This window comes from Osmerus eperlanus, chromosome 24 (assembly GCF_963692335.1).
Source record: "Osmerus eperlanus chromosome 24, fOsmEpe2.1, whole genome shotgun sequence".
In the NCBI taxonomy this organism is placed as follows: Eukaryota; Metazoa; Chordata; class Actinopteri; order Osmeriformes; family Osmeridae; genus Osmerus; species Osmerus eperlanus.
Window position 1 is genome coordinate 1,304,080 of NC_085041.1, and position 20,416 is coordinate 1,324,495.

At 51.1% G+C, this 20,416-nt stretch overlaps 2 protein-coding genes across 4 annotated transcripts; one reads left to right on the top strand and one right to left on the bottom strand.

Moving 5' to 3' along the window:
• Positions 1 to 490: 490 nt before the first annotated feature.
• Positions 491 to 9,941, top strand: slc1a6 (solute carrier family 1 member 6). Of its 3 annotated transcripts, none has more exons than XM_062450937.1 (12): positions 491 to 877; positions 1,074 to 1,159; positions 4,621 to 4,876; positions 5,204 to 5,341; positions 6,184 to 6,391; positions 6,520 to 6,562; positions 6,641 to 6,775; positions 7,460 to 7,644; positions 7,857 to 8,090; positions 8,435 to 8,629; positions 9,142 to 9,276; positions 9,602 to 9,941. In XM_062450937.1, exons 3-12 carry the CDS (start codon positions 4,657 to 4,659, stop codon positions 9,798 to 9,800), a joined length of 1,692 nt encoding a protein of 563 aa, XP_062306921.1. In that variant the 5' UTR covers positions 491 to 877; positions 1,074 to 1,159; positions 4,621 to 4,656; the 3' UTR covers positions 9,801 to 9,941. The 3 variants fall into 3 exon arrangements, with proteins under 3 accessions (XP_062306921.1, XP_062306920.1, XP_062306922.1); XM_062450936.1 differs by having other exon boundaries at positions 562 to 877; positions 4,613 to 4,876; XM_062450938.1 differs by lacking the exons at positions 491 to 877; positions 1,074 to 1,159; positions 4,621 to 4,876; ... (2 more) ...; positions 6,520 to 6,562; positions 6,641 to 6,775 and adding an exon at positions 7,155 to 7,182.
• A 2,705-nt stretch (positions 9,942 to 12,646) lies between these two features.
• Positions 12,647 to 16,541, bottom strand: ccl44 (chemokine (C-C motif) ligand 44). The gene is made up of 5 exons (XM_062450592.1): positions 16,401 to 16,541; positions 14,801 to 14,930; positions 14,134 to 14,281; positions 13,496 to 13,580; positions 12,647 to 13,361 (listed from the first exon to the last, which is right to left on the bottom strand). Exons 1-4 carry the CDS (start codon positions 16,483 to 16,485, stop codon positions 13,542 to 13,544), a joined length of 402 nt encoding a protein of 133 aa, XP_062306576.1. The 5' UTR covers positions 16,486 to 16,541; the 3' UTR covers positions 12,647 to 13,361; positions 13,496 to 13,541.
• Positions 16,542 to 20,416: the final 3,875 nt, after the last annotated feature.

The window sequence follows — 20,416 nt, forward strand, 5'->3', positions numbered from 1 at the left end:
GGTTCCAAAATGTGGTGCTAATAAAATGAGACTGGCAAATCATACATTTTACAACGACTTATCCACCTCTTCACAACTTTTCAAAAGTAAATTTCGTTTCAGAGAAATTTGGTTTTCGAACACGGAGTTCTTTGAAGCTCTGTGGAAAGTTGCAACCCTGTACATCCATACTGGTAAAGACCTAAAACAGCTGGAGTGGGTGTGAGTGTGGGCAGCTGGGAACCGAAGGTTGTGTCCCCTGGGTCGGACACACCAGATCAGGGCAAGAACAAGAAGGCATGTTGTCATGGTAATGCGCGTAGTGGATGAATCCTAACCCCCAACCCCACCCACCTACCCAATCTAAGTTTTCAGAAGAAGAAAAAATTAAAGCCCTTGCAAATGTATCTGAGCAAACAACGTCTGAACAAAATTAACCCGTCATTCTTCCCCATCCAAAAGCGGTGGAGTAAAAGTATGTATTTGAAGGAACAACTAGTTTATCCATTAGGCAGCAGTTACTTTCCCCCTTTCTGTGTCCTTACTTTATGATAAAGCACCTATATTACCCGTCAGCTTCAGTAGCCAGGGTGAACGGGCTTACTGGGCTACCCTGAGATATCATAAACTCTGGCGAATTAAATGGACGGCAGGTGGCTTTCCTTCGCGCCTGAAGAATCTTTAACCTCCGCCGCCCACGCTCACGGATTTCCAGGCGTTTTTTTTTCTTCCACGCCCGAGGGTGTAGAATAAGCGTCCTCGCCAGTGTGGTGAAACATAATAAATGGTTGAAGTGAAAACACAAGATTCACTTGAGGAACGTCGGATCGTTCTCGTTTGGTTGGTGGAGTTGGAGCCAATGAATTAGCTTACAGCTGTGCGTGAGTCTTGAAAGAAGGTATGTCAAATTGTCTTCAGGGTCATCTTAAACATTTATTTAACATTTTTTATTCTGTCCAAGAGTGTATTGCTTTGCAACATATGATTTTATCGACTGCACTTTTTGTTCTTTCAACTTTACCTCACTGGTTTTAGTGACTGTATCCCTAGCAAGAATGCACCGTAGGCAAACGCTGTCATACTTGTGCGTCTAGGTTGTAAGAACCACCAGTTGAAGACGACCAGCGGAACACTACATGCCAGCATCTTCAACAGCGGGAGACGAAACACCATAAACAGGGTATACCGGCATAAATAATATATATATGATGACTTACTCGTGTGCTGTTTGATATGTTTAAAGATAAATTTTGTCAGGAGAAAGCGACGTTAAAATGTGTTTCTTTGAAAGAATGGATTACATACGGGTAGCATGGCACAGAGATTATTTATCGTCACTTAGGCTACATGTGGTGTGTGTGGTGCGGTATGCAGTGTTTGGAAGCAGGGTCGTGTACAGGTAAGTGACAGGTACTGATGTGAGGTGATACAAGGTGGGGCAGGACAAGGAGATTTGGGAAAAGTAGTTCAATGAAAAGAGACAGGGAAGACTGTGTGTGTGGGGTGGGGGGGGGGGGGTCCTTGGCTGGACGGTGTGTGTGGGGTGGGGGGGGTCCTTGGCTGGACGGTGTGTGTGGGGTGGGGGGGGGGTCCTTGGCTGGACGGTGTGTGTGGGGTGGGTCCTTGGCTGGACGGTGTGTGTGGGGTGGGGGGGGAGAGGAGAGGGGAGGAGAGGGCAGGGCAGGAGAGGGGAGGAGAGGAGAGGAGAGGAGAGGGCAGGGGAGGGGAGGAGAGGAGAGGGCAGGGGAGGGGAGGAGAGGGGAGGAGAGGGCAGGGGAGGAGAGGAGAGGGGAGGAGAGAAGAGAAGAGGAGAAGGGAGGAGGAGAGAGCAGGTGAGGGGGATGGGGGTGATGGAGGCGGGGCGGGGGGCAGCTGACCAGGCACGTGAAGGTCAGCTCAGGGGAGATGACAGAGTGTTTCATGTCTGTGTGCTGATGACAGCAGCTTCACACTCCAGCCAGTCCTCAGTCAGTGAGGCGCTACGCTGGACAGGCAGGGCAGGTAGAACGCCGCTAGCTTTTAGTGGGAGAACCACCCAACCATGAGTGGTGAGTACCAGCGACCCTGCGACCCCATGACCCTGGCTCGGTGTGTGTTCAGATGTGTTATTTGGATTATATTAGTACTGGATCTTTATTTCCAACACTTTTTTTATTTTAAAGATTGGATGTAGATGCTGATAAGCAACTCTGAAAAGTGTGATATGCACACAGGCATTGTGATGAGTCCCAATGTTGTCAATCGATAGAAAAGTATCGTTCATTTCCAGATTTGAGAGAGCGTGTTTCTTGACTTCCTGACTGCACTGTGTGGGCTGCTGATGAGAGGTTGTGTGGCTCCTGTGTAAGAAGCGTTAACAGACGACAGCAGGACTGACAGGGTAGAGATGTGAGTAACCGTGGCAGCAGGACGTGCTCTCTGAGCTGGAACTGGGCGTCCCGCCTCCTCCAACCAGCTCGTTAGTGTCCGCTCCTGGTCAGGTGTGAAATGCCACCAGCCTAACGAGATGGAGCCAAGTCTCTCTGTGCTTCTGAGGGAAACCGGCGAGAGAGACTCAATGTACCCCAGCCCTCCTATCACCCCCCTCACCCCTCACCCCAGCCCTCCTATCACCCCCCTCACCCCTCACCCCAGCCCTCCTATCACCCCCCTCACCCCTCACCCCAGCCCTCCTATCACCCCCCTCACCCCTCACCCCAGCCCTCCTATCACCCCCCTCACCCCTCACCCCAGCCCTCCTATCACCCCCCTCACCCCTCACCCCAGCCCTCCTATCACCCCCCTCACCCCTCACCCCAGCCCTCCTATCACCCCCCTCACCCCTCACCCCAGCCCTCCTATCACCCCCCTCACCCCTCACCCCAGCCCTCCTATCACCCCCCTCACCCCTCACCCCAGCCCTCCTATCACCCCCCTCACCCCTCACCCCAGCCCTCCTATCACCCCCCTCACCCCTCACCCCAGCCCTCCTATCACCCCCCTCACCCCTCACCCCAGCCCTCCTATCACCCCCCTCACCCCTCACCCCAGCCCTCCTATCACCCCCCTCACCCCTCACCCCAGCCCTCCTATCACCCCCCTCACCCCTCACCCCAGCCCTCCTATCACCCCCCTCACCCCTCATCCCAGCCCTCCTATCACCCCCCTCACCCCTCATCCCAGCCCTCCTATCACCCCCCTCACCCCTCACCCCAGCCCTCCTATCACCCCCCTCACCCCTCATCCCAGCCCTCCTATCACCCCCCTCACCCCTCATCCCAGCCCTCCTATCACCCCCCTCACCCCTCACCCCTCATCCCAGCCCTCCTATCACCCCCCTCACCCCTTTTCATTCCCTTGCTCCCTGGCTATGCCCCCCAGCACCCTGAACTCCAGCCAGGCTGTGCATGTATGTTTACCAGGAATCCACCAGGAATTTGCCGCGAGGCTGTGAGATCTGAACCAGTGCCCTGCTGCAGGCTTGGTGTTGTTGCTCTTCTGACGGCGCCTCTTCTAAGATCCCTTATCCGCTCCGCTGCTTTGTGTATATCTGACTCTCTCTGAAGACAAGGTCCAGTTCACAGCAGGCCAGAACATATTTGGTTCATTCCCAGCGGACAGTAGAATTTCGCAGGAGTGCCTTTAGTCATTTTGGCTTGTTTCCTTCCTGTAGACGCTCTCTCAGAGACAGCTGGTCTGTGGGCTGGTCTGGCTGTGTGATGAGGATGGTTTGTTGTGTAGAATGACTAGGACCAGAATTATGCACAAGTGCCACCAGTCCATCAATACACTAACACAGAGGAACCCTTCGTTTCCAACACCCACACAACTGCTTAGACCCACTCAGAGCTTCCCAGGTTTATTTGTGTCACTATAGCACACTCTTCTATCAGGTCAGCAACACAACTGGAACTGATGGCTTTCAGCCACTTGAGTCATTAATTCTGTGTAAAAACAGACACTTGAGGTTTTTAATGGATGTGGCGCCGTTGTGCTGCTTGTAATGCCACTGTGTTCAAAATGCCCTGGAGGCTGTTCCACTTTAAACCCACTTTTGTGTCCCTGCCCCCTCCCTCCCCCCTGCTTCCCTCCCTCCCTCCCTACCTCCCTCCCTCCCTCTCTCTCTCCCCCTCTCCCTCCCTCCCCCTCTCCCTCCCTCCCTCCTTCCCTCCCTCCCCCCTGCCTCCCTCCCTCCCCCCTGCTTCCCTCCCTCCCCCCTGCCTCCCTCCCCCCTGCCTCCCTCCCTCCCTCCCCCCTGCCTCCCTCCCTCCCTCCCCCCTGCCTCCCTCCCTCCCCCCTGCTTCCCTCCCTCCCTCCCCCCTGCCTCCCTCCCTCCCCCCTGCCTCCCTCCCCCCTGCCTCCCTCCCTCCCCCCTGCCTCCCTCCCTCCCCCCTGCCTCCCTCCCTCCCCCCTGCTTCCCTCCCTCCCCCCTGCCTCCCTCCCTCCCCCCTGCTTCCCTCCCCCCTGCCTCCCTCCCTCCCCCCTGCCTCCCTCCCCCCTGCCTCCCTCCCTCCCCCCTGCTTCCCTCCCCCCTGCCTCCCTCCCCCCTGCCTCCCTCCCCCCTGCTTCCCTCCCTCCCCCCTGCCTCCCTCCCTCCCCCCTGCCTCCCTCCCTCCCCCCTGCCTCTCTCCCTCCCTCCCCACCCCCCGTCCAGTTTCACAGGAAACCTGCCTCCTGGACCAGGTTCTGGAGCTGATTATGAATGAGAAACCTCCAAACAGCACCAGTCTATTCCTGAACGAGGACTCTGAGAAGCTGCCCCAGGCCGATAGAGGAGCTGTCCGGAGGCTGAGGAGGACCATGGAGAAGAGGGCGTCCAGTGTGAAGGACAGGATGACCTCCGTCACCTGGGAGAGCGTCAAGGGGTTCCTCAAACGCAACCTGTTTGTGATCTTCACCATAGCGGCCGTGGCTCTGGGTGAGGAAAGACGAGGCTGTTTGTCTTCCAAGTCGACGACTTCTTCTGGATCTCTCTGTTCCAGCTTTTTCAGATGTACTCTTAGTCTTTAGACGAAAAATGCTCGTTAGTTTTAGTCACATTTTGGTCTTTTTTATCCATCATAGTTTTAGTCGATGAAAAGTCATTTCATTTCAAGTTTTCCTTAAGAACTAGCACTGTCATAATCATAAGATCGGTTAAGAACTGTGTGTGTGTGCGTGCGTGTGTGTGTGTGTGTGTGTGTGTGTGCGTGCGTGTGTGTGTGTGTGTGTGTGCGTGTGCGTGTGCGTGTGTGTGTGTGTCCAGGCGTGATGCTGGGATTCGCCCTGCGGCCCCAGAACCTGACCCTCAGGGACATCAAGTACTTCTCCTTCCCTGGAGAACTGCTGATGAGGATGCTGAAGATGCTGGTGCTACCCCTCATCGTGTCCAGCCTGGTCACAGGTACCCTAGCCCTAACCCTTATCCCAACCCTAACCCTGATCACAGCCCTAGCCCTGGTCACAGGTAGGACGGAACAAGCCAGGATTACCCTAGCCCTAAGCCCCGCCCCCCCAACGGCACCCCCCACCCCTCCTGGAAGGTCAAGTTAATAAAAATGAAAATAAAAATCTTTTTTTTTATTTGATTTTTTATTATTATTTTTATATATATAGCGCCAGATCACAAAATATGTCATTTAAGGTTACCTTTCCTATAAAACAGGTCTATAGCTTGCTCTTTTATTAAACAAACTAAATGGCCTTATGTTATTTATCTTATTTACACGACGGCATGTCATTTCTGTCTCTACCCCGCCCAAAGCTGCCCCCCCCGCCCAAAGCTGTAAACCTAGGGGAAATACTGCTAACCCTTCGATTGGTTTCGTCGAATTGGGATTGAATCCCCTCAAAGTATTTGACCGTGTTTAGCAGTCTGTGTTTGGCCCAGATGTGAGCCTGCCAGGTCACTGCTGCTGAGACAGACTGAGTCCTCAGTGTGAGCCTGTGCTGCTGTGTGTGTGACTGTGCTGTGTGTGTGTGTGACTGTGCTGTGTGTGTGTGACTGTGCTGTGTGTGTGTGTGACTGTGCTGTGTGTGTGTGACTGTGCTGTGTGTGTGTGACTGTGCTGTGTGTGTGTGACCGTGCTACTGTGTGTGTATGTGACCGTGCTACTGTGTGTGTATGTGACCGTGCTACTGTGTGTGTATGTGACCGTGCTACTGTGTGTGTGTATGTGACCGTGCTACTGTGTGTGTATGTGACCGTGCTACTGTGTGTGTATGTGACCGTGCTACTGTGTGCAGGCATCTCCTCTCTGGACAGCAAGGCTTCTGGGAAGATGGGCATACGTGCCGTGGTGTACTACATGGTCACCACCTTGGTGGCAGTCTTCATTGGCATCGTCATGGTGATGATCATCCGTCCTGGGAAGGGCAGAAGGGATAGACCAGTGGCCACTAGTGGCAGCATTGAGCCGGTGCAGGCTGCAGATGCCTTCCTGGACCTCATCAGGTGCGCTGACTTCCAATAGGTCTGACAGCAGAGGTTGAACTGGAAAAACTGTTCAATTAACTGTAACTGTCTATACCAGTCACTTGGGCAGCCACATGCTAAAATGTGATTTGGTGTTTTTCTCTCAGAAACATGTTTCCTCCTAACCTGGTAGAAGCCTGCTTCAAGCAGGTAAGGGTTCTCACTCTCACATCGTTTCCTCTCCTCTTATAAGACTGATTGACATCATCTGTATTTTCTGTTATCCAGTATAAAACCGTCTACAAGAAGACCATCACCATCAGGAACGTAACTCAGGCTGTCAATCAAACAGAGGACTCCTCCCACAACACCACGGATGGCCTGGCTGCCGTGAACATCTCCACCATCCTGCAGACCATACAGGTATGGGAACATCTCTACCATCCTGCAGACCATACAGGTATGGGAACATCTCTACCATCCTGCAGACCATACAGGTATGGGAACATCTCTACCATCCTGCAGACCATACAGGTATGGGAACATCTCTACCATCCTGCAGACCATACAGGTATGGGAACATCTCCACCATCCTGCAGACCATACAGGTATGGGAACATCTCTACCATCCTGCAGACCATACAGGTATGGGAACATCTCTACCATCCTGCAGACCATACAGGTATGGGAACATCTCTACCATCCTGCAGACCATACAGGTATGGGAACATCTCTACCATCCTGCAGACCATACAGGTATGGGAACATCTCTACCATCCTGCAGACCATACAGGTATGGGAACATCTCCACCATCCTGCAGACCATACAGGTATGGGAACATCTCTACCATCCTGCAGACCATACAGGTATGGGAACATCTCTACCATCCTGCAGACCATACAGGTATGGGAACATCTCTACCATCCTGCAGACCATACAGGTATGGGAACATCTCTACCATCCTGCAGACCATACAGGTATGGGAGCAGCTGTGCGTGTCATTTACTGTCCCTAGCGAAGGTAATCCAATTCACTGGATTTAATGTAGGGAAAAGGCCACAAATATATCTTCAAAAGAAAAGGAAGTTCGTGGTTGTCTGCTGCAGGAGAGCGTGGAGGAGGTGGTGCCCATGTCGGGCTCCTCCGGCGGGGTGAACGCCCTGGGCCTGGTGGTGTTCTCCATGTGCTTCGGCCTGGTCATCGGGAGCATGAAACAGCAGGGCCAGGCGCTGAGAGACTTCTTTGACGGCCTCAACGAAGCCATCATGAGGCTGGTTGCCATCATCATCTGGTGGGTTTCCTCCTCCGTCACGTGACCACCAGCCGGGGGTGGTCACGTGACCACCAGCCAGGAGTGGGGTTCCAGGGCTCTTGTCTGCCTTGAGGTGGATGTGAAGGTGTTTGCCCATCAACTAAACACTCTCCCCCACCTCATCTCTCCCCTCACCCCCACCTCCATCTCTTCTCTCACCCCACCACCCTCCACCTTCCCCCCTCCCCCAGGTACGCCCCTGTAGGCATCCTGTTCCTCATAGCGGGGAAGATCGTGGAGATGAAGGACCTAGCGGAGATGGGGGGTCAGCTGGGGATGTACACGGTGACGGTCATCGCGGGACTGCTCATCCACGGCCTGCTCATCCTGCCCCTGCTCTACTTCCTAGTCACCAGGAAGAACCCCTTCACCTTCATAGGAGGCCTCCTGCAGGCCCTCATCACCGCCCTCGGCACCTCCTCCAGGTGTGTGTGAGGGAGTGTGCGGGCGAGTAGCTGACACAGATCACGACCATGCGCTTGCGTGTGTTTGTAGTAGCCTGTGTATGAACAGTTTTTACACAGACGGAACTTTGTAAAGGGAGAGCTTAAACATCCATCTCCCAATATTCATGCCCCCTCCACCCCTGCCCCTCCACCCCTGCCCTCCGCCCCTCCACCCCTGCCCCTCCACCCCTGCCCCTCCACCCCTGCCCTCCGCCCCTCCACCCCTGCCCCTCCACCCCTGCCCCTCCACCCCTACCCTCCACCCCTGCCCTCCGCCCCTCCACCCCTACCCTCCACCCCTGCCCTCCACCCCTGTCCTCCAGCTCCGCCACCCTGCCCATCACCTTCCGCTGCCTGGAGGAGAACAACAAGGTGGACAAACGCGTGACCCGCTTCGTGCTGCCCGTGGGCGCCACCATCAACATGGACGGCACGGCCCTGTACGAGGCGGTGGCGGCCATCTTCATCGCCCAGGTCAACGACATGGACCTCAACTTTGGCCAGATCCTCACCATCAGGTAAGGGGCTGAGGCCTGTTCCGTAAAGCCAGTTTACCGACTAAGCCAGGCTTATGCCAGGGAAAGTAACTGACACGAGCCTGGCTTAGTCCATAAACTCGCTTTATGGAACGGGCCCCTGGTCATTGAAGGAGATCTTTAGATACTCTACAAGTCTATTAACTTGTGTTCAACCTCACAAAGTAACTGAGAACTTCAAAGGAGGAGGAACTATAGACCTGTCAGGGTCGATCCTGTGCTCTTTAAAAAACAGCACTGTGCAGTAACTACCATGTCTGTGTCTCTGCACTCTTATCTGGATCTGTGTTTATGTGTGTGAGAATGCATGTACGTGCGTAAGTGCATTAAATGTGTGTGTTTGTGTGTTGTGTATGTCTGTACGTGTGTGTGTGTGTATGTCTGTACGTGCGTGTGTGTATGTCTGTACGTGCGTGTGTGTGTATGTCTGTACGTGTGTGTGTGTTAGCCTCTTTATTAAATGTCTCTCTCACCTCCCCCCTCCCCCCCTCCAGTATCACGGCAACCGCTGCCAGCATCGGAGCTGCAGGCATCCCTCAGGCTGGCCTGGTTACCATGGTGATCGTATTGACATCGGTGGGACTTCCTACTGAGGACATAACACTGATCATCGCCGTGGATTGGTTCCTGTGAGTCCCTTAAATGTCAGATAGAGGCGACAGAAGATAGAAGAGAGAGAGAGAGAGAGAGGAGACAGGGAGAGAGAGGGAGACAGGGAGAGAAAGTGAAAGAGAGAGAGAGAGATTAGGTGTTGGTGGAAAGGTTGTTGATACATAATACATTGTTATGACCCAACTTTGGATCGTCTCAGTCTAGGGAGAGAGAGAAGGTTCTGGCAGCTGCAGTTCTGCATAGCATGCTCTTGTGTACCTCACAACTTCCACCACATCTACATATCTCTTCCTTCCTTTAAGGGTTTATTTTTCTTTCTTTCTCCCTTTCTTTCTGTCTCAGGGATCGTCTGCGGACCACCACCAACGTCCTTGGCGACTCTCTGGGCGCGGGCATCGTGGAGCACCTCTCACGCCAGGAGCTGCAGCGGCAGGACGCAGAGACGGGCAACTCTGTCATCGAGGAGAACGAGAAGCCCTACCAGCTCATCTGCCAGGAGAACGACTCCCTCAAACACCACAACAGCGAGACCCCCATGTGATGGCCGGGCCGGACCAGACCCAGACCTAGACCCAGACCCAGACCTAGACCAGACCCAGACCCAGACCTAGACCAGACACAGACACAGACACAGACCCAGACCCAGACCCAGACCCAGACCCAGACCTAGACCAGACCCAGACTAGACTAGACTAGACTAGACTAGACTAGACTAGACCAGACCCAGCCCCAGACTAGACTAGACCAGATGAGGCTCAGTGATTCTTAACTAAAGATGTTATGTTCCGTATCTGTGAGAATGTTTTCATTGCCACGTCAGTTTAACAAAATTGACTCCCTTATGCTAACATTTTGGGAGACGAGTAAGATATAGTTTGGAAATATACAATTACAATTCTGACATGGGTGCAAAAAGGTTTTTGAGACATTCTTTTCAGCTAGTTTCTTATATTTCTTGATGTCCCAAATAGTTGTTGTTTGCTTCTATAGTACCCTGAGGATTCTGTAGATAGATGCTTGTCATTTTGTAAATCTACCTCTAAAGTCATAAACTATTACGATTCATTCCCTCCTATGTGCCAGCGTTTCAGACCAAACAAATCTCACGGATTAAGCACATATCAAGAATGTATTTGACAGAACATAGAGGTGCGTGAACTGCATCAACCGAATGTAAATAAACATGTTCATATTTTACACTTTTCTTTATTACGTATAGTAATAAAAGATTATATATCTAAAGTAACGTATTCAGTTCGTTTAAAACTTTTTGAGAAAACAAACCGGCTGTTTTATATTTTTTCTGGAAAGGAATGTTGACATCGTAGAACCATTCTTACTGAATTTTAATCCTGAAGTTAATTTGGATTATGGACTGGAGGGACTGAAACAATGTTTGTTTGTTGTTTCTTTCATTCATGTTTGATATTTTGGAGTTTCTTATGCCTCCCCCGATACATAGCGATTAGTTTAGTTTAGTTTAGTGATATGTTACGGTTGTAGACCTATGACAGAACTTGCTCTTATCTTACTGCAGGAGCAATAAGCTAAATTGCAGAAAAGGACAAATAACGTAATTATATGATCCCTGTACTCTTGTGAATTTATGTTGATAGCTGATTTTGTGTAAAATGAGACTGTGAAGTTTTTTGAAAATGTTATTATTTCTGATGTAATTGTTTATATTTTAAGCGCCACTATGTTTGATGTTTCAGTAAAGTTTTTAAATATTAGCTAGTGCACTTAAGTCTTTAAAATAGTGTGTGAAGTAGTTTTTGGTTTACTTAAGTTATTTGGGTTTCTAATGTTTCTCGTGAAATAGCTAGGATGTGTGTTGCTTGTGAGAACGTGACTGGTGATATTTTGATGGAGGATTTTTTACGTTTCAGCAAATAAATGTCTCAGGAAACCAATATTGTGTTTGTCTTTCACTGTTACCGATGAAGAGGGGAAAGGATATCTGTGACACACACAGTCACAAAGTGATTTGTGTTATGATTGTGAACCAGGGAAAATGGAAAATGATGAAGGTAACTTTTGTATCTAAATACATTCAGGAACCAGGCTGTCAGCTGAAATGATATCCACATCTCCAGCATCTCAATCTTTCTCCCGTCCTTCTGGCATTATTATCTGTGACTCTCCATCTAGGGCCTGACCTGATACGTGTGTGTGCGTGCGGGTGTGTGACTCCAACGAGGAGAATGTCTACCTCTGCTGGTTGGAGGTAACATGTAACCCAAGTCTCAACTCTCCCCTCGGGCTAGTTCCACTATCAGTGGGCAGTCTGCCAGACTGAGCTATCACACCACCCCACCGGCCCCCAGGGGGCCCCTTCTGAACACCTGCTTGCATCACCTCAGCTGGTTCCTAATCCCTGTCAGCTAGCCTGTCTGCTAGCCGGTCAGCTAGCCTACCAGCTAGCCTGTCAGCTAGCCTGCCTGCTAGCCTGTCAGCTAGCCTGTCTGCTAGCCGGTCAGCTAGCCTACCAGCTAGCCTGTCAGCTAGCCTGCCTGCTAGCCTGTCAGCTAGCCTGTCTGCTAGCCGGTCAGCTAGCCTACCAGCTAGCCTGTCAGCTGGCCTGCCTGCTAGCCTGTCAGCTAGCCTGTCTGCTAGCCTGTCAGCTAGCCTGTCCGCTAGCCTGTCAGCTAGCCTGTCCGCTAGCCTGTCCGCTTGCCTGCCTGCTAGCCTGTCAGCTTGCCTGCCTGCTAGCCTGTCAGCTCTCAGCTGTCAGACCTACATTATTGCATCAAATAAAATGTAAATCAGAAAGTCAGCCAGCTGGCCAGCCAGCCAGCCAGCTAAAATTAGCAAGCCAAACAGCCATTAGTGAGGTGTTGTGAGACATGGAGGAGGGGGGGCCAGGAAGGCTTGTGATCTAACAGTGAAGGTGCTTATCAGCTGGACATGAAAGGCCCAGTAGCCAGGGTAGCTTAGCAGGCCCAGTGTGAGCTGGGAGGGTGGGGAGGGTGGCGGGGGGGAGGGGGGGGGGGGGGGAGGTGTTAGGAGTGTGAGGCAGGAGGGCTCTGGGGTGGGAGGTTCCAGATTTGGAGTGTGGGCTTCTGATAGGTGAGATTTGGAGTGTGGGCTTCTGATAGGTGAGATTTGGAGTGTGGGCTTCTGATAGGTGAGATTTGGAGTGTGGGCTTCTGATAGGTGAGATTTGGAGTGTGGGCTTCTGATAGGTGAAATTTGGAGTGTGGGCTTCTGATAGGTGAAATTTGGAGTGTGGGCTTCTGATAAGTGAGATTTGGAGTGTGGGCTTCTGATAGGTGAGATTTGGAGTTTGGGCTTCTGATAGGTGAGATTTGGAGTTTGGGCTTCTGATAGGTGAGATTTGGAGTTTGGGCTTCTGATAGGCTCACACGTGTTCTGAAGAGACAGGTGTTTGTTATCTACTTATTTATTTATAAAATAGTCATTTTCAACATGGTGTTTAAACATACAGTGCATTCTACATAACAGGTTGTTCCAGACTAGATCAAGCCCTCTACGAAGTGTTGATAACAGCCATCTAGCCTACAGTGAGTAAACAGCCATAGATGAGAATGAGAGAAATGTTCTCCTAACAGAGAGTCTTCAGAAATACTTGTCAAATACTTTGGCATAGGTAGCAACACTCAGTGTAGAAGACATTTAGCGATATATATATATATCAAAAAAGGTCAAGGACAGCAATACAGAGGCTAAGATCCATCCAGTCTCAATTTAGCAAACCCACAAGTAATTCTAATAATCAAACTGAACTTTTCCAAATTAATTTAATCAGGGGCATTTGTTTGCTAACGACGCTTTAAGTAACAGATTATTACAGCTTCATATGTCGTTTTTTTCTAAACAGTATCTCAATTGTTGCATTCTAGTAAAAAAAAAAGAGAAATAATAATCTCTTCCTGGTTTGACTGAATTGACAGTGAATGGAGCTCAGTCCTGGTCCACAGCAGACTGTGTGGTCCTGTCATTTGATCCAGGGAACAGTCAGCCTCGACGCTCCCAAGAGGAGAAAGATACGACAGACAAAGGTCACGAGACGACTGGAGAGTCAGCCAGCTCAGGCCCAGCCGGGTGAGGAGGATGACAAGCTGCTGAAAGTTGACTTGGCCTGTCAGGAGAGAGAAGGGAGCGAGGAGAGATTGATCAAAGAGGTAACTTCTGGCTCAATGAAAAAGTGATGGTACCAACCAACGCATGCGTAGAGATCATGCAAAATGCGATGCGATGACTTTGTTTTCTTACCTATGACAAATTCCCTCTTTCTCCTGTGGCGATCTCTCCTCTTCTCTCATTCCACCTGGATGGTCTGCCATCCCTCTTTCTTATCCTGTGGTGGGGGTGAGGGGGAGGGGGGGTGAGGGGGAGGGGGGGGGGCGGGCGAGGAGGGGGGGGGGCATTGGGGAAAGAAGGGGTCCACCAAATCAAAGACTTGCCGTGCTATCACTGTCTACATTGTGGTGGAAGTTTACACTTGGAGAATTGTTTCAATTCCAAACACTATTTCAAATGACAGCTCTAAGCTTGATCAATTGTTGCCGAAGATTTCAACCTTTTATGGTATGTTTTTTATTCCGGAAGACATTTTCCTCCAAGTATTTATGTACTTATTTGATGGTTGCACAAAGTTGCCAAACTCAGATATCTGAGACCAGCCCAATCACATCCTTTATAATTAATCAACTAGATGCCAAAATAGCCCCAGAAAGGGTTAGAATCAGAGGCTTGTCAACGTGAAGACAGGACTCGTCTGCCAGCATTCATGTAGGATCTTGTTCTGGAACCCCTCCAACAGCAGCATTCTGAAATCTGGGTTCTGAGATCAGAGGTGGACCTCTGGGAGCGATCGTACAGGCAGGCCAGGTGTCTCCACGGCTCCCTACCTCGGACATGACAGGGAGGTTGTCGCGGGGGTGCAGCCACATGGTCCGGCGTGTCTTGGTGTGGGGGCGCAGACTCAGCTTCCTCAGTAACCTCTTCACCTTCCTGTCCCTGGGGTTCGCACACTTCACCGCCTTCTTGGTGTACAAACTGAAGGGGTGCAATACGACACACAACCCTCTCAACCTTAACTTGAAAGTTCAACCTGACCATTTAGTTTTAGGTCAGTTTTTAAGTGCAGTCCCTAGAGCATAAGGTACATTCAATACAGATTTAATAGGTTTGTCTGACTAAAATTGTCTATTACTTCTGGACAAGGATTTAAGTAATCTGGGCCTGGAAAGCCAATGCTTAGTTTGACCACAATTAAACCCAGGCTAGACACTATTAAACCCAGGCCAGACCTGGACTAGTTTTCCAAGGCCACTTTCCCAGTTTTTTCCTGTAATAGCTAAGCAGGAACATTACATGTACTGTGTGTTGAGAGTCTGGAGGGGTTCGGACGGCTTGTTTTCCCACATATTTCCTTCCTCCCTTCCCTGTCAATTACAGTGGGATGGGAGCCATGACAACAGGGCTCTGGATGGCAGACAATGCTCCTGAGCCCTAACAGGCATATTTTCCATGTCTGTGGCAGGCAGGGGAGCTGGGGATAGTTGGAATACTTGCATGATGGCCTGTATGCTGCAGTGTGGGCCCACGCTCTGAAACTCGAAGCGCAGCACGTCTTTGGTGCGTACCTTCCCCTGTGAGTACTGCATGCAGCACTGGACATCTCTCTGCATCTGGACCCCCTTACCTGGGGGGGGGGGGCAGAGGAGGAGGGAGGAGAGGGGAGGGATAGAGTAGAGAGAAAGTGAGACTAATCGCTGTCGAACTCGTCGAAGCATGCTCTCCGTGCGTGACAGCTGGAGAGATGTTGCTGCATGTGATCTCCTGTTCCAGCGACCCAGCGAGGCTGCTGGGTGAATGTTAGCCCACACACTCCCTGAGACCACTGGCACCGTCCTCTACTGGCGAGGGGATCTGTTGTTACTGCTAGACTGTCCCGCCCTGCATGGCTGTGTGTTATCACAGGTGGAATGGACTCCTGTGTTGACATGGTAATGCAATCTGCTCAGCAGACTACACACACACACACACACACACATGTACTCTCCCCTTCACACACAGACGGGCTCACGCTCCTCTTTAAGCACGCAGGAATGTCGGGGAATTAGAACAAGCTCCTCCATCATGTCTGGTTGTTCCAGTAGCACAGAGGGACAGACAGACACAGAGAGGTGCATGACAAGATGACAGACACAGAGAGGTGCATGACAAGATGACAGACACAGAGAGGTGCATGACAAGATGACAGACACAGAGAGGTGCATGACAAGATGACAGACACAGAGAGGTGCATGACAAGATGACAGACACAGAGAGGTGCATGACAAGATGACAGACACAGAGAGGTGCATGACAAGATGACAGGCTTCTTATAAAAGGAGACAAGGAAAGGCTACGTACAGAAAAAATGCTGTAAAATGACAGTGTGCTGACTGTACCGGACTGATTCCATGTTTTCAATTGCCTTTCCTCGAAACAGAAACACGAATGTTCTGTGTTGTCATTAGGACTGACTCCTCGCATTCTAACACTCTGTTTACATCCATCCTCCTCTCCTCTCTTATCATCTCCTATGTCTCTCTCTCCCTCTCCTCTCTTATCATCTCCTATGTCTCTCTCTCCCTCTCCTCTCTTATCATCTCCTATGTCTCTCTCTCCCTCTCCTCTCTTATCATCTCCTATGTCTCTCTCTCCCTCTCCTCTCTTATCATCTCCTATGTCTCTCTCTCCCTCTCCTCTCTTATCATCTCCTATGTCTCTCTCTCCCTCTCCTCTCTTATCATCTCCTATGTCTCTCTCTCCCTCTCCTCTCTTATCATCTCCTATGTCTCTCTCTCCCTCTCCTCTCTTATCATCTCCTATGTCTCCCTCTCCTCTCTTATCATCTCCTATGTCTCTCTCTCCCTCTCCTCTAATATCATCTCCTATGTCTCTCTCCCTCTCTCCTATGGCCATCCTGTCTTCCTTCTCCCAACCTCTCCCCTGCTGCATCTCTCTCTCCCTCTCTCTTCCAGCCATCCCGCCTCCTCACTTTCTCCTCTTCTCTCTCCTGTTTCTCCTAGCATCCCTCCCATCCTTCACCATCGCTCAGTGTGCCACCTGCAGGGAGCCTGCTACAGTAGCTATGTGTGTGGGTGTGTGTGTGTTGCGGTCTTACCTTCCACAGATGACAGGAGGACTGCAAACAGGGAGATAATGGTGAGAGGCTGGAGGAACATGGTTCGGCTGGCTCTAACAGGCATGCAGTCAGGCAGGCAGGCAAGCTGCAGTAATCCACTGTTACCTTTCTCTCTCTACGCCTCCCTCTCTTATAATACTCCCTCCCTCCCTGTCATCCTCCCTCTCTCTCCATTTCACTCTCTCCCTCCCTCTCTTTCTACCTCTTTGTTTTACTCTCCCTCCCTCCCTCTCTCCCTCCCTTTCCACTATTCTCCCTTTCACTCACTCACCCTCCCATCCTCCACCCCTCAATTCTTCCCTCTTTTCTCTTTAACTCAGCCTCCCTTCATTCCTCTCTCGCCCCTGCCCTCTCTCTCTTTCACTCGATCTCCCTCCATTCCAATCTCTCTCACCCTCCCTCACATTCACACTCAAACTCTCTCGCTCTCTCACGTAAACACACACTTGCAGCGCTGAATGCACCAACACCGTCAAACACTCACTTTTCTTTCTCCCTGTCTCTTTCACACACACACACCTCTCTCTCTCTTTCTCTCACACACACATCCCTCTCTCTCACACACTCAATCTATCTCCATCTCACTTCTCTCACTGTAATTCTCTCATCATCTCTGTGTAAAGCGCCTTTTCAAAAAGCTATTAAAATTCGGCTGATTTATGACAGCTTTAGGTCATGGAAAGTCTAGTTCAGCCATAGTTCCATTAAGCTGTGTTGTGACAGTGTTCAGCTGACTGCTATGTGATAGAGCACAGTCGCATTGGACAAACACAACAACTTCACCTGGACAGATCGGCATTCACAGAAAGCTGTGGTCTTTTCACAAACGGCTGTGTTTACACAATCCAGCCCCACAGAGCCAGGCCCAAGCCTACCTTGGTGGCTGCAACTCAAGACTTCACACAGCAACTAGTTAGTTGTGAGTTAGCCAAGCGCCGTTGCCATTTGAAGGCATCAGTTGGTGTTGCCCTACTGCAAACAGCCTGCAGACAGCCTTCAAACAGCCTGCAGACAGCCTGTCAACAGCCGGCAAACAGCCTGCCAACAGCCTGCCAGTGGCATGTTCTCCAGAGGATGCAGGAGGTAAGAGTAAAAGAAGCTGGAGAGGAGCTAATGCAGTCATGGGATTTGAACCTTTGTCTGCATGAGGGTCAACTCAGCCAAGAAAGAGCTTAGTCCATCTAGATAGATTTGTATGACTACAGTATGACTGTGTGTGTGTGTGTCTGTGTGGTAATACTTGTGCGTGTGTAGGTGTCTGTGTGTGGAGAGGGTGATCTGAGTGGGTTAACCTTGGCATCCTGTTATTCTGCTCTGCTGTATAATGGCCATATTCTCTAGTCGACCAAATTCCACCTCAGCCTTGAATAGTGGGATTAGACAGTAGAACATGACACGAGAGAGGCTGTGCTCTAACCCCTATCTGGCTGGGTGCATACCTGAGCCCTCAAAAGTACAAATATGCCGTCTGTGTATCAAGGGGGGGAGGAGGGGACGAGGAGGGGTGAGGCGAGGGGGAGGAGGGGGCTTGGGGGGGTGAGGCGAGGGGGAGGACAGGGGCTTGGGGGGGTGAGGCGAGGGGGAGGGGGGGGGGGGGGGCGGCGTAACAAGAATTCCGACCCTTAAGAAAATCAGGTTGGAATCTTTCAGCTGCAAAAACATACCTTCCCCATGACCTCAGCGTACACCGGAGCCAAACACATTTCCTGCATATCTTCGCAGCGATTAAGAGATCCCGGTAAAAGTATACAGACACAAACATGCCAAGGAGGTAAAAAATAAACACAAGTGGAGGAAGGGGGGTGTTCCTCCTCTCAAAGGGGGTAGAGGACGTCTTAAGGACGGCCTTCAGAGAACTCCTGGGAAGGCGGTAGTGCATTATTGTGTGTGTGTGTGTGTAGTGCATTATTGTGTGTGTGTGTGTAGACATTTGATCCACAGAGAGGTGCACCCATTGTGTAAAAGCAGCAACATCACATCATAGATCAAAATAAACCATACAGAGTTCTGTTGGACCCAAAATGGAAGGGAGGCCGGCCAAAAGACTTGTTTGGGAGGGCAGACAAGGTAAAGGTGAGTCCTAACTTCTTTAATGACCAGTGAGGCATCTCATTTTGGAATGTCTTTGTTTACAATGGAAATAAAATTAGCTCTGAGCAACATGTGGTGATTATGTTTTATTGTAGCTCGGGCACTGAAGGTTTGAGACTGACGGGCATTCTTCTACGGGAAGTTGTCTGGGAAAGAAAGCAGGAGGACAGACAAGCAGGCAGGCCTCAGACTAACTAACATCTGTGGCTCGTAGCGTTTCGTTTCTTCAGACGGTAAACCTTAAACCATACATGCTCACTTCATAAACTCCAAGCAATTATTTCTAAAAAGAAACAGTGCTATGCTCAAAGGTTCTCTGGCTGGGGGATGTTCTCAACACAGGTTGCCAGAGACAAACAGCTTGTTTCTGTTATTGTCGAGGACAGAGGTCCCTGGCAGGCTGGTCCTGCTGGGTGATTGATGACCAGAGATGGGCAGCCTCTCCTCCAGAGCTTTGTAACACCGGTCAGGCAGCAAGAGACCGTTACTGAGAACATTACTTCAAGAAGTACTTCATCATTAGTGAAGGGAATGTTTTCCATTACCCTGATACCTAAAAGGGGAATAACTGATAAAAGATGTGGTCTTTATATTCCTGTGCACAACTGACCTCGTTCATCGACCTTGCCCGCTCCTTTCCGGAATGTGCAGATGGAGCAAAACAACATTGTGTTTTTAGCCAATCCTTGATTTCCTGCAGATCAATTTAATTTGCTCAGGCAGGGCCCACCAACATGGGCACTCTGGCTGGCATGTGTGTATCTTGATTATGGGCCTGCAGGCCTCGTTCACCCTCTGGGGAGATGTTACATCTACATTTAGCAGACGCTCTTATCCAGAGCGACTTACAGTAAGTACAGGGACATTCTCCCCGAAGCAAGTAGGGTGAAGTGCCTTGCCCAAGGACACAATGTCATTTTGCACCGCTGGGAATTGAACCGGCAACCTTCTGATTACTAGCCCGATTCCCTAACCGCTCAGCCACCTGACTCCCATGTTAGACACACTCACGTGCACCGAGTCTTCCTGCTCGCTGGGGAGGGAGAGGGTTTCAGCTGAGACCCAAGATGAGGTATTACCCTTCTGGAGAGGAAACACTCTGGGAGGTCCTCCACCCCCAGGACAGGGACATCTGTCCCTCCTCCACCCCCAGGACAGGGAGATCTGTCCCTCCTCCACCCCCAGGACAGGGACATCTGTCCCTCCTCCACCCCCAGGACAGGGACATCTGTCCCTCCTCCACCCCCAGGACAGGGAGATCTGTCCCTCCTCCACCCCCAGGACAGGGAGATCTGTCCCTCCTCCACCCCCAGGACAGGGACATCTGTCCCTCCTCCACCCCCAGGACAGGGACATCTGTCCCTCCTCCACCCCCAGGACAGGGAGATCTGTCCCTCCTCCACCCCCAGGACAGGGACATCTGTCCCTCCTCCACCCCCAGGACAGGGACATCTGTCCCTCCTCCACCCCCAGGACAGGGAGATCTGTCCCTCCTCCACCCCCAGGACAGGGACATCTGTCCCTCCTCCACCCCCAGGACAGGGACATCTGTCCCTCCTCCACCCCCAGGACAGGGAGATCTGTCCCTCCTCCACCCCCAGGACAGGGACATCTGTCCCTCCTCCACCCCCAGGACAGGGACATCTGTCCCTCCTCCACCCCCAGGACAGGGACATCTGTCCCTCCTCCACCCCCAGGACAGGGACATCTGTCCCTCCTCCACCCCCAGGACAGGTCTGCCTGGACTTTTGGGAGAACCACTTTAAAGCATTGTTTCTAGGGGGCCTGTAAGTCATTCATCATGGCAGGATTCTCTCAAGATTATTAGTTTATGAAAATGGAACGCTTGTGTTTCCCAATGTTTCAAAACGGTTACCAAAGACAATAATTTAGTTGTCCAAAAT